Source organism: Mytilus californianus, unplaced genomic scaffold, assembly GCF_021869535.1.
Source record: "Mytilus californianus isolate M0D057914Y unplaced genomic scaffold, xbMytCali1.0.p SCAF_6, whole genome shotgun sequence".
Lineage (NCBI taxonomy): Eukaryota > Metazoa > Mollusca > Bivalvia > Mytilida > Mytilidae > Mytilus > Mytilus californianus.
Window position 1 is genome coordinate 96,019,011 of NW_026262712.1, and position 13,177 is coordinate 96,032,187.

The following is a 13,177-nucleotide window of genomic DNA, read 5'->3' on the forward strand; positions in this document are numbered from 1 at the left end:
GATAACATTTCTTTAAGTAAACTCAGGACAAACGTTTTGCTTTCAAAAATAATTTAATAATATTATCAGCTGTGATGAGTTGTGATATTGTGTAAGCTGTTATAAAATTAAGACAGCCATGTCATCAATATTAGATTCTTATTTCCTTATTTACCTTAACTGTGATGAAGTAAGCGTGGCCTTCATGAATTTCAATTGTCTTATCTTCAGCTGACACACCACAGTCTAACACAGTCTTTGTAAATGATATGACACCATCATGCCCAGGATGGGATCCTATCGACCATAGGTAATGGTAAAAATGTTTTAGTACAACCAACTTTATTGATCTGTTGAAACAGTCAGTGCACAAAGGGTATACACTATTTATATTGTTTATGATATTGACTGTTAGAAAATACAGTTTTACATTCATTATACAACTACTTAATTCTAAGTAAGTTAAAGGACTCACGTTTCCTTTTGACAACAGAAAGTCTATAGAATTTATTGAGATATATTTTTCAAGTTTAGAAACGAGACGAAATATAACAAAGGAAGAATCAAAACTCATAAATCGAAGAGAAATCGACAAAATATTGGCAAACAACAAAACTTAAAAAAAGGGGAATCAGCAGTCAACAAGTCACTACATAAAAATCTAAAAACTGAGCAATAGTACTTAGTTATTCAAACAAAGCACAGTGTATATAAATGTACATGTTATCAATATAATAATATATTTTTTGTTAAAATATAAAACTAAAATCTAGCTCCTGCATATTCCAAATCCTTGAATTGTTTTTATATTTGTTGTATATATGGTGATGAGTTTATAAAACAATTCTAAAAAAGACATTCATCATAAAAATATTTTTGAATTTCTAACATTTTAGCGATGCTAGTAGTATATCAATTTTCAAAAGTCAAATGTGACAGGATGTTGAACAGATCTTTGATTTTATAATTAAAAATTCCATGCATCTCGCAAAAATATCCTTCTGACAATGACCAATGTATATTAACTTTAGGTTTTTGAGATTTTTCCACTGTCGAAATTCCATAATATACATATGTCATTATGTTTCCTCTTTGTATTAATAATTAAAAACAAGCGAAGAGTTTTTTTTTTTTTTACAATGATAATGCTTGACCTTTTATTTCGGTGGAATATTTCAATGCATACAGTCATATCTACAGTTTCATATCATTTTATAAAAAAACAAGGAAATAATGTTAGAATTATAGATTTATACATTATGCTAATACATGACCTTTATTCGATTAAAACATTGTAACGACCATATTTGAAACCGCAATGGCATATTAATTAAAAAAAAAAAAACGGGAAACAGCCGTTATTGTGTCACTTTCAGTTAAGGAATAACAAATAAAATTAAATCATGTTTCTACTCCTTACCAAATATGGACAAAAAAGTGACAGGAAACAATCGTCGAAATTAATAAAAATAATGGAATTAATCAAGGAAGGTTCAGTTGAGGTTTAACTAACGGTCAGGTCAGAGAACAGGACAATGGTACAAGTAATGTACAGGTATGTCACTATGTGTAATTGTTCAAATTCAATAATTGATAACATACAATTTGAAAAAAGAAAACAATATACGTCCATACTGCAAAAAAGAATCATGAACCCAATCAGAAGGCGGTTAGATATAGGTGTTTCGGAAACGAGCTTATGGATACGATAAGTGGTGCATATCTTTAGTCATACCTGAGACAGATACTAATATTCTATAACGGTCGACCGTTATTATAACCTTCGTAAGCGATGACCTTGCCGTAAAAAAAATCTTATTTCAGTAGTTTCACTGAAAGCTGCAGCGCCCTACAAAAATAATACTTATAGGAGATAAACCTATCATACCGGTAGATACCAGAATTGAATTTTAGTATGCAAGACCCGCGTTTCGTCTACAAAAGACTCAACAGTGACGCTTGTATAGAAAAAAAAGTCAAAAAGGCCAATATAGAGCAGGAAGTTATCGCAAGTCAACTTGTAGATATATACTGCTAATTTGTATTGATCATATTTAATTTTAGGGTTAAAGGGCTGATAATAAAGTCAACTAATTAATTTTGTTTGAATAATTCTTTAAAAAAATATTCTTCATATGTTTTTTTCAGAGATTGGTATACATTGTTAATAAGAATGCTGATATATATTTTCCCAGCTCATGTCACGTTTCCAAACATTCCATGTGATATCCAATGCCGTTGTTGGGAGAATCTTCACACAAATTATTCCGTTTGTTCTGGTAGTAACTTGACAAAAATACTAAACATTCCTGCTGATACAAATGTTCTGAATTTGAATCGTAACGCCATTATGCGTATACGTAGCAGAGCTTTCCAAAATTTGAACCGTCTTACAGACTTGGATATCAGCAAGAACAGATTGAAACATTTAGAAAAGGAATCATTTTATGGTCTCGGTAATTTGAAAACACTATGCTTACAGAACAATTTTTTATCATACAAGTCAACCTTTCCAAAAGGCATTTTCAAACCGTTACAATCCTTGATTTACCTGAATATTAAGTTTAATGCAAACTCCAGTGAACCAGATAATTTTTCAGATGAAACGATATCGGACCTTGTAAGTTTGGAAAATTTGGAATTGGATATTGCTGACAAGAGTTCGTGGCATGAGCCTTTTTTGTCACAGTTTTCTACTCTAAAACATTTAAAAAAATTGACGAGAGGATTGTGCGAGTTGTGGGCACTTAGACGGAGAACATTTATAAACGTCATTCGTTTACAGTACTTAGACTTGTCAACATGTCCTATACAATTAATCTACAACGGTTTTTTGTCAAAATTAAGTAATCTGAGACACTTTGACGTTTCAAACATTGTCTTGTTTATAGACGAATACCTTCTACTATTCAACGAAGTAGCATCAATACAAATACAACAGCTGGTTATGGCAAACACATCTGATTGTGTAATATCAAATTTCCCAGTCTCTGTATTTAAACTTTTGAATAATACAGGTCTAGAAGAATTTTATCTCAACAATAATGTGTTTTCAGATGCGTCAGGAAACCAATGTGAAGACGTACTACCTGCTTCCGTCAGACTTTTGGATTTTTCTTCCAACAGACTAATGAAGTTTTGTTTCCACATGCCATTTTTGAAAAATCTTTATTTACAAAATAATTCTTTGGGATCTTTTCTTAGATTTAATCCGTTTATGCGATCCACAACTTCACAGTTAGAATCTGTTGATTTGTCTTTTAATAATATTTACGGACTGAAATTTTCTATATTTCAAGGACATACACAATTACAAACGCTCAATCTTAGCAACAACAATTTACACAATATAGATTTCGACATTTCGAAAATGAAAGTTTTGAAACAACTAGATTTGTCAAATAACTTTATCGGAACATTTAGTCAAGACAACATGGACACTTTTACCAACATGTTTAAAGTATCTAGTTTACGAATAGATTTAGGATACAATGTGTTGCGATGTGGTTGTTTATCTACTCACTTTTTACGATGGATGTTGAATAACAATAACCATTTCCATAATAGTATTGTATATACTTGCAAATTTGAAAATGGTACATCGCTTCTACTCGATGATCTTAGCGAAACAGTTCTACAGCTGGAAAAGGAATGCGACAAGCACATAGTAATAATAATCGTTGTTACTATAGGAATAGCCTTTAGTGCCATAACTCTTACTGCTGGTTTAGCTTATAGATATCGATGGAAAATACGTTATATTTACTATATAACAAAAGGCAAATACACCAAATTAAAACATGCAGAGACCAATAAAATATACTTGTATGACGCATTTATTTCGTATGCCGACAGAGAGCAGAATTTCATTATCAATGAATGCATTCCAAATCTAGAAGAAAATGGAAACAAAAAGTTATGTATCCATCAGCGAGACTTTATTCCTGGTGTGGACATTACGCTGAATATAACGAATGCCATTCATGATAGCAAGAAAACTATTTATATAATCACCAGGGCATTTCTAGATTCTTATTACTGTATGTTTGAATTCAATATGGCGAGAATGGAAAGTATTTACTCTAGGAGAGGAGAAAACATTTTGTTTTTAATCTTACATGAACAAATTCCATCAAGGGAGCTACCATTAGTTATGCTAGAAATCGTACAAAGACAATCTTATATAGAATATCCTAATGATGAACAAGGGGACGTCGTGTTCTGGGATAAGATTAGAGAAACCTTAACTTAAGGTCAATTCTAAGTTTTTCACAGAACAAAAACAGAATAATGGGATGAAAACAGAAAACATGTTTTATGTCTTTCTGTCTGTGGAATAAATAATCAGGAAAATCATCGGAAAAGTTATGTTAAAATTATAAATAAAAAAAGGGTTGATATGCATGGGAATCAATTTATTATAATTACAATTATTTGTATATTAAATGTCAAAACGTTGTTTGTTTGTGAAACTATTTTCATGTTTTGCGTGTAATGTGTGCATGTGTAATGTTAACCGAAACTACCACAGTGTATGCTTAAATTAATCCAAAGTTGTTATAATTGGTATCCTTACCATTAAAAATCTACACTAATGCAGATTCGGAAGATGAATAATCAGAAGAAGCAGCTTTCGTAGGGTCCGTTGGTTCTTTATCGTTTCCGTGTTTATTTACGATTCTAACTTATATACAAACTTGTAACTAGTAAAACAGCCATTATAACAATGTTTGCGTGGCAATTCCTAAATAGTTTTACATTTAACATTTTTTGTCAGTACAAAACGCTGACATATACGACAACACTATTAACAATATCATACGTGACATAATCAATAAAACCAACGATTGCTTTTTTTTTTATTTTGAGAGATTTTTTTGAGAGAACGAAAAACTGTGAAAGATATTCTTGAATCTTATATTCAAAAGATCTGAAAGTGTATGCAGGGTGAAACAAATATCAATACAGCAAATTCAATCGTAGATTTCAATGTTTGAACCATAATGTCTAAAGGAAATATATATATTGAAATGTACAAGATGTCCGATTTAATTGTTTAAAACCAACTTGCATAATTTTTCATCTAGTTTCGTAATCGATGCGACAAAACATAAATATTTTAGGAGACAAAACGTGTTTTGAAATTAATAGCTATAAATTATTCAGAGTTTACGATAAAAAAAATTATAAACTGTTTTATAGATAACCGACATAATCTATTCCGGATTTTTTAGTCATTTTCTTTATATATAAGTTTTCATAAATATATTTGTTTAAAACCTCATCTTGCTTATTTCCAAATAGTAAATTAACCCTAGAAATTTCTTTTTCCTATACTCCTTACTAGATACTCTGTAGTAAATCTTTACGCACTACATTCCTAACTAAATAATTCACTAGTAAATCTCACGCACTACACTCCTTACTAGATACTCTCTAGTAAATATCACGTGCTACACTCCTTAATAGATACTTCACTAGTAAATCTCCCGTGCTACACTCATTACTAGATACTTTTCTAGTAAATATCACGTACTACACTCCTTACTAGATACTCTCTAGTAAATCTCACGTGCTACACTCCTTACAAGATACTCTCTAGTAAATCTCACATGCTACACTCCTTTCTAAATACTCTGTAGTAAATCGATACTTGTTACATTCCTTAATAGATACTTCACTAGTAAATCTCACGTGCTACACTCCTTACTAGATACTCTCTAGTAATTATCACGTGCTATACTCCTTACAAGATACTCTCTAGTCATTCTCACGTGCAACACTCCTTATTTGATACTCTCTGGTAAATCTCACGTACTACACTCCTTACTAGATATTTAACTAGTAAATCTCACGTACCACACTCCTAACTTGATACTTCTCTAGTTAATATCACGTACTACACTCCTTACTAGATACTCTCTAGTAAACCTCACGTGCTACACTCCTTACTAGATACTCTCTAGTAATTCTCACGTGCTATACTCTTTACTAGATACTCATTAGTCATTCTCACGTGCTACGCTCCATACTATATACTTTTTAGTAAATATGACGCACTACACTCCTTACTAGATATTCTCTAGTAAATCTCACGTGCTACACTCCTTACTAGATACTCTCTAGTAAATCTCACATGCTACACTCCTTACTAAATCCTCTCTAGTAAATCGATACTTGTTACATTCCTTAATAGATACTTCACTGGTAAATTTCATGTGCTTCACTCCTTACTAGATACTTCTTTAGTAAATATCACTTGCTACACTCCTTACTAGATACTCTCTAGTAATTATCACATGCTACACTCCTTACTAGATACGTCCCTAGTAAATCTCACGTGCTACACTCCTTACTAGATACTTTTCTAGTAAATATCACGTACTACACTCCTTACTAGATACTCTCTAGTAAATCTCACATGCTACATTCCTTTCTAAATACTCTGTAGTAAATCGATACTTGTTACATTCCTTAATAGATACTTCACTAGTAAATCCCACGTGCTACACTCCTTACTAGATACTCTCTAGTAATTATCACGTGCTATACTCCTTACTAGATACTCTCTAATCATTTTCACGTGCTACACTCCTTACTTGATACTCTCTGGTAAATCTCACGTTCTACACTCCTTACTAGATATTTAACTAGTAAATCTCATGTACCACACTCCTAACTTGATACTTCTCTAGTTAATATCACGTACTACACTCCTTACTAGATACTCTCTAGTAAACCTCACATGCTACACTCCTTACTAGATACTCTCTAGTAATTCTCACGTGCTATACTCTTTACTAGATACTCATTAGTCATTCTCACGTGCTACGCTCCATACTATATACTTTCTAGTAAATATGACGTACTACACTCCTTACTAGATACTCTCTAGTAAATCTCACGTGCTACACCACTTACTAGATACTCTCTAGTAAATCTCACATGCTACACTCCTTACTAAATAATCTCTAGTAAATCGATACTTGTTACATTCCTTATTAGATACTTCACTAGTAAATCTCACGTGCTACGCTCCTTACTAGATACTCTCAAGTAATTATCACGTGTTACACTCCTTACTAGATACTCTCTTGTCATTCTCACGTGCTACACTCCTTACTTGATACTCTCTAGTAAATCTCACTCACTACACTCCTTACTAGATATTTCACTAGTAAATTTCACGTACTTCACTCCTTACTTGATACTTCTCTAGCAAGTATCACGTACTACACTCCTTACTAGATACTCTCTAGTAAATCGCACGTGCTACACTCCTTACTAGATACTCTAGTAATTTTCACGTGCTATACTCTTTACTAGATACTCTCTAGTCATTCACACGTGCTACACTCCATACTATATACTTTCTAGTAAATATGACGTGATAAACTCCTTACTAGATACTTCACTAGTACATCTCACGTGCTACACTCCATACTAGATACTCTCTGGTGAATATCACGTGCTACACTCCTTAGTAGATACTTCACTAGTAAATTTCACGTACTACACTCTTAACTAGATACTCTCTAGTAAATCTTACATGCCACACTCCTTACTAGATAATATCTTGTAAATTTCACGTGCTACACTCCTTACTAGATACTTCACTAGTAAATTTCACGTGCTACACTCCGTACTAGATACTCTCTAGTCGATCTCTACTTGCTACATTCCTAACTAGATACTTCACTAGTAAATACCACGTGCTACACTCCTTACTAGATACTCTAGTAAATCTCACGTGCTACACTCCTTACTAGATACTCTCTATTAAATATCACGTGCTACAATCCTTACTAGATACTCTCTAGTAAATATCGTGTGCTGCACTCCTTATTAGGTACTCTCTTTTTTTTTTTTAACGTGACTAATATATTTCATTGCACACTATTGCTGTTAAAAAAATTACTTAGTGTACAGCATTGCACTAAGTATCCCTGATATATTAGTTATTAGGTATCCAGGGAGAATATCTAATAAAAGTAAATTGATGTTACATTACAATATTTCAATATTTTAAATGATTTCATGTTTACAGGAGATTTTCACTTCCATCCGATAATGGTTTTTAATATTAGTTAAATGTGCATCGTGTAGGTTACAATACACCATTAGATTTTATGGGCGCAGCCATTTTATGAGCATAACATGGTATTCAGAATTAAGAGTATAGCTAATCCTGATTGGTTGATATGTGCGCCCGTTATTTTTTGTTATTAGAGACTTCGTGCATTCTGCATTATACCAAAGGCCAAATAAATTATTTTCCTTAGCCCTAACGGAACTGAGATGTCTTTTAAACGCTAGGATGAGACACGTATTTTTAAGTGCAAAATTGATAGGCATGGGAGATAAGTACAAATTACGCTAAGAAAAGCAACGCGAACCTATATTTTTTGGACCAAAAAATACGGTCCTAATAACTTTTCTTTAATTCTAGCAAGGTTTCGTTAAAAAAATCAACTTTCTGAAGTCTGTATCTCAAAAAAGGCTATCATTGTCGCCTATGGGGAAATTAATTGTTTATTTCAATCTATACAGCGTCGACATTTCTTTATCCTAGTGCTCAAAAAGTGTCAAAAACAGTAATTTTACTTGGTATTGGATGTGAAACCGTATTTTTTGGTGACAAATGAATTATTGATTAACTAGTTTTTAAGCTATAGTCTGTTTCATTTTTGTATTGCTTTTTACCTTAGAAGCATGGGTGGGTTCGACTTTTGACTTACTGTGGAGAGAATATGTCAATTTCTGAACTTCTGCTGATTTGTTTGAAAAAAGCACGTACACGTCTAGAGTTTGGATATACAAATCGATTTTTAAACATGACAATCTCGATCCAAGTGCTGTTATCGAAATTACCAAATTCAGTGAAAATGTACAGAAATGATCCCCATCGAACATTGAAATGTTCACTCGAATGACAGACTATAAAAAAAAGAATAGGCATGACATTTTGTAGTTAACGAATAGTTCTCGATGCTTAAACACAAATATTTACACATTTTTCATATTTTGAAATGCTATAGTCTGTTTCAAAAATGTACTTTTATACGAAAATGGTTTCATTTAAAACTGTTGTTCAAAATTCACCGTAGTATACATATTGGATCGGTTTTGGTATCAATATAATCAGTACTTGGTGACATACAAAGAATCATTGGAGAAAGTGGACATTATCTTCAGGCCCTTTTTAGCAGTACCGCATTTACTCAAAAAATCTGAATTTTTTTCCCCCCATTTTTTGACTGGGGTCACCTCTGATAAAAAAAATTGTGAAAATTCAGAGAGTAATGCCAGAACGTTTTGAAGATGATTTTTGTGTGGCATATATATTTGTGCATATAACGAACTATGAATTGCATGATTCTAGAAAGTATTAAATACCGTATAGGTTACAATACACCATTAGATTTTATGGGCGCAGCCATTTTATGAGCATAACATGGTATTCAGAATTAAGAGTATAGCTAATCCTGATTGGTTGATATGTGCGCCCGTTATTTTTTGTTATTAGAGACTTCGTGCATTCTGCATTATACCAAAGGCCAAATAAATTATTTTCCTTAGCCCTAACGGAACTGAGATGTCTTTTAAACGCTAGGATGAGACACGTATTTTTAAGTGCAAAATTGATAGGCATGGGAGATAAGTACAAATTACGCTAAGAAAAGCAACGCGAACCTATGTTTTTTGGACCAAAAAATACTGTCCGAATAACTTTTCTTTAATTCTAGCAAGGTTTCGCCTATGGGGAAATTAATTGTTTATTTCAATCTGTATGCCATTATCATCTTTAATTTGGATAAATTAAATGCAATATCGACGGAATATAATACTAAGACAAGTTGTCTTTTCAAAAGGTAAGTTGACCATAATTTTCTTGATTTCTTTAATCATAATCAAAATTTGCACTTATTTGAACATTGAGGTATATTGTGTAGTGTTGACTGAAATATATAAACTACTCAGGTGAACATGATTGTACACAACATCAGAATATATAACACAAAGTTGTCAAAAATAAAATTAAAGAAAAAATGAAAGAAAAAGACAAAAAAGTGTGTATTATACAATATTGTATAATATATTTTTTTTTATTAAACATGTGTTAGGTATGTTAAGGTACATTATAGTCACCTGACATGATCACGTCATGTGACTTCAGACTTGAGTCATGTGACTTCAGGGATATTTATTATTGTTTATGTAGTTTAGGGTTTATATAATTAATTTGCTATTTTTTCTTTTACTTACATTATTGACTTCAACTATATATTTTACTTCTGCTTTGAATATTTTAAAGATATCTATTTTTTTTCTCTTTGAATCAGAGATATAATATGATTTGTAGATAGAAAAAAATATTACAGTCAAAAGGAAGTTAATTTCATAGTAAGCTTCATCGTTTATTTTATATCCTACTATAAGATTTTCCATATTAAGAATGCTTTCATTGAAACCTAAGAATTTAAGAAGGTTTAATATTTTTGATATAAAATCACTGTTGTAACTGCAAGAAAAATAAAAATGTTCATAATCTTCTTTTATACTACAATGATTACATTTATTATCTGTGAGTATTTTCCATTTTACTAATAGATCATTGCATGGAAGAATAAAGTGAATTAATTTCCACCTAAACATTTTCAGTTTATTGTCAGGTAAGTAGTGAAAAATGAAGTTAAAACAATTTTCTAGTTTAAAGTATAGGTTTTTGGCAAACAATTTTTCCCACATTATAACTCCTATTGGTTTGTCTGGTTTGTTTTCATTTATAATAATGTTATAAATTTGTTTTGTACTCATTTTAGAATTGATTTCTTTGTTAAGCATGATTTTTAGACTATTAATAGTTTTATGAATATTAACTTTAGTTTTAATTGAATTATCTTGACTTATTGTGGTAAGCCAATGATTTGGTATTTCTTTTTTGATGTAAGATATCTGCCTGATCCAATCTTGTTTATTTTTTAGTTTGGAAAGTATGTATGTTTCTGAAATTTGACCTCTATCATCTATGATATCATTTATGAAAAACAAATTGCTTTTTACCCACTCTTCAAAAAATAAACATTTTCCATTTAGTCTGATAAAATTATTTCCCCATATAAATTATTTTCTTATTTGTAGAAAGTCATGTGGGTATGATGACCCACCTCCTTTAACACAAATCCAAGTTTTAGTTAATTCTTGAAAAAAAGTTTGGTACACTTTTGAAAATTGTTTTATCTAGATCATTTATATTTTTTAGATTCATTTGAAAAATGATCAAGTTATTACCAAATTTATTTAAATAAAATCTTGGTATAACTGTCCAATTGTCCTTTTCTGTATTAAATAATTTTGTTATCCAGCCTATGTGTATGGATTTTATAAACATATCAATGTCTATCATTTTTAGTCCCCCCTTTTTTATACTCTACTGTAAGAGTTGATCTTTTAATTTTATCTCTTTTACCATTCCATATAAAATTGTATATGAGGGTTTTAAATTTTTGTAGAGAATCTTTTGGTATTACAGTATTTGATGCTATGTATGTTAAGTTTGGTAGAATTAAAGATTTAGTTACTACTATTCTTCCTAATATACTTAGTTTTCTTTTCTTCCAATTTGCTATTATTTTTTCACATTGCAGTATTTGTTTTTCAATATTAAGATTTTGACAATCTGATTTATTGTGTCCAAAATAAATTCCCAAGCTTTTGATAGGTTTATTACTCCAAATAATATTTTCATATTTTTCTTTGCAGTGCTTTAATTTGCCAAGCCATATTCCTTCAGTTTTAGTTCTATTAAGTTTAAGACAAGAAAAGTTACCAAACGTTTCAATTAAATTTAATGCAACTGTAATGTCTTGTTTAGAATGTAGAAACAGAGTAGTATCGTCTGCTAGTTGACATATTTTTAGGGTATTAGTGCTGCTATCTAGCTTCATTTCTGATCCTTTAACATTTTTATTGTCTCTAATTTTTATTGCCATTATTTCTACAGCAAGAACAAAAAGTAAGGAAGATAGCGGACAGCCTTGTTTAATTCCACGGAATGCTTTAAAACGACTTGAAACCCAGCCATTATTAGTTATACATCCCTTTATGTCTGAATACATTAGTTGAATCCATTTTTAAAAACTGTCTTTAAAACCAAATTTTTTTAATGTTTCAAACATAAATATCCACTCAAGAGAGTCAAAAGCTTTTCTAAAATCTAAAAATAAAACAGCTCCATCTATTTTGAGATTTTCTGAATAGTCAATAGCATCTTGTATCTGTCTAATGTTGAAGCCAATGTACCTATTTTTTATTTATCCTTTTTGATCTGAGTGTACAAGTTTATGAAGTAGTGGTTTAAGTCTTTGCGCTAAAGCATATGCCAAAAGATTAACACCATAATTCAAAAGTGTTATAGGTCGATAATTATCAAGCGACAATGGGTCATTTTTTTATAGATTAGTGTTATAACTCCTATTTTTTGTGTATTGGACAATTGTCCTTTAGTATAGCTATAATTAAATGTAGATACTATTTAAGTTTTTAATTCCTCCCAAAACTTTCTGTAAAATTCAACATTTAGTCCATCTAATCCTGGGGCACGGTTTAATTTCATTTTAAAGATAGCTTCTGTGAATTCTTCTACAGTTATTTCTCCTTTGCTAGCATCACTTTCACTTTCACTTAATTTTTTATGTGTTTTAATATCATTTAAATAATTTTGTGTTTCTTGTTAGTTTGGATTTCTTGACGTGTATAAATCTTTATAATATTTTACTTCAAGGTTTAATATTTTTTCATGATCTTTAGTTATCTCCCCTTTTTCATCATATAGTTGTGTTATGGTTTTTTTTGCTTTGCCTAGATTTATCAAGCCCTAGAAAATAAGCTAAATTTCTTTAACCCTCTTCCACCCATTTTGCTCTAGCTCTAATTTGGCTACCTTTTATTTTTTCATAGTAAAGATTTCCTAATTTTTCTTCTTATTAGATACTCTCTATTAAATATCACGTGCTACACTCCTTATTAGATACTCTCTAGTAATTCTCACATGCTACACTCCTTACTAGATACTCTCTAGTAAATATCTACGTGCTACATTCTTTAATAGATATTTTACTAGTTAATCTCACGTTCTACACTACTTACTAGATACTCTCTAGTAAATCTCTACGTGCTTAATTCCTTACTAGATGCT

General features: G+C 31.0%; 2 protein-coding genes across 2 annotated transcripts in view; one reads left to right on the forward strand and one right to left on the reverse strand.

The window, feature by feature from the left end:
* The window catches only part of LOC127706022 (uncharacterized), a 365,292-nt gene that overhangs the window by 154,159 nt on the left and 197,956 nt on the right, over positions 1–13,177 (reverse strand). The window lies entirely within an intron of this gene.
* Positions 1,494–4,438, forward strand: LOC127706023 (toll-like receptor 4). Its single transcript, XM_052210413.1, has 2 exons — positions 1,494–1,534; positions 2,128–4,438. Exons 1-2 carry the CDS (start codon positions 1,515–1,517, stop codon positions 4,229–4,231), a joined length of 2,124 nt encoding a protein of 707 aa, XP_052066373.1. The 5' UTR covers positions 1,494–1,514; the 3' UTR covers positions 4,232–4,438.

What these genes read in the sequence shown, in the direction of transcription:
- LOC127706023 (XM_052210413.1), top strand. Translation starts at nt 1,515, where the DNA reads ATGGTACAAGTAATGTACAG. An exon ending in ATGGTACAAGTAATGTACAG is followed by an intron (nt 1,535 to 2,127) that starts GTATGTCACTAT and finishes TGTTTTTTTCAG; the next exon opens with AGATTGGTATACATTGTTAA.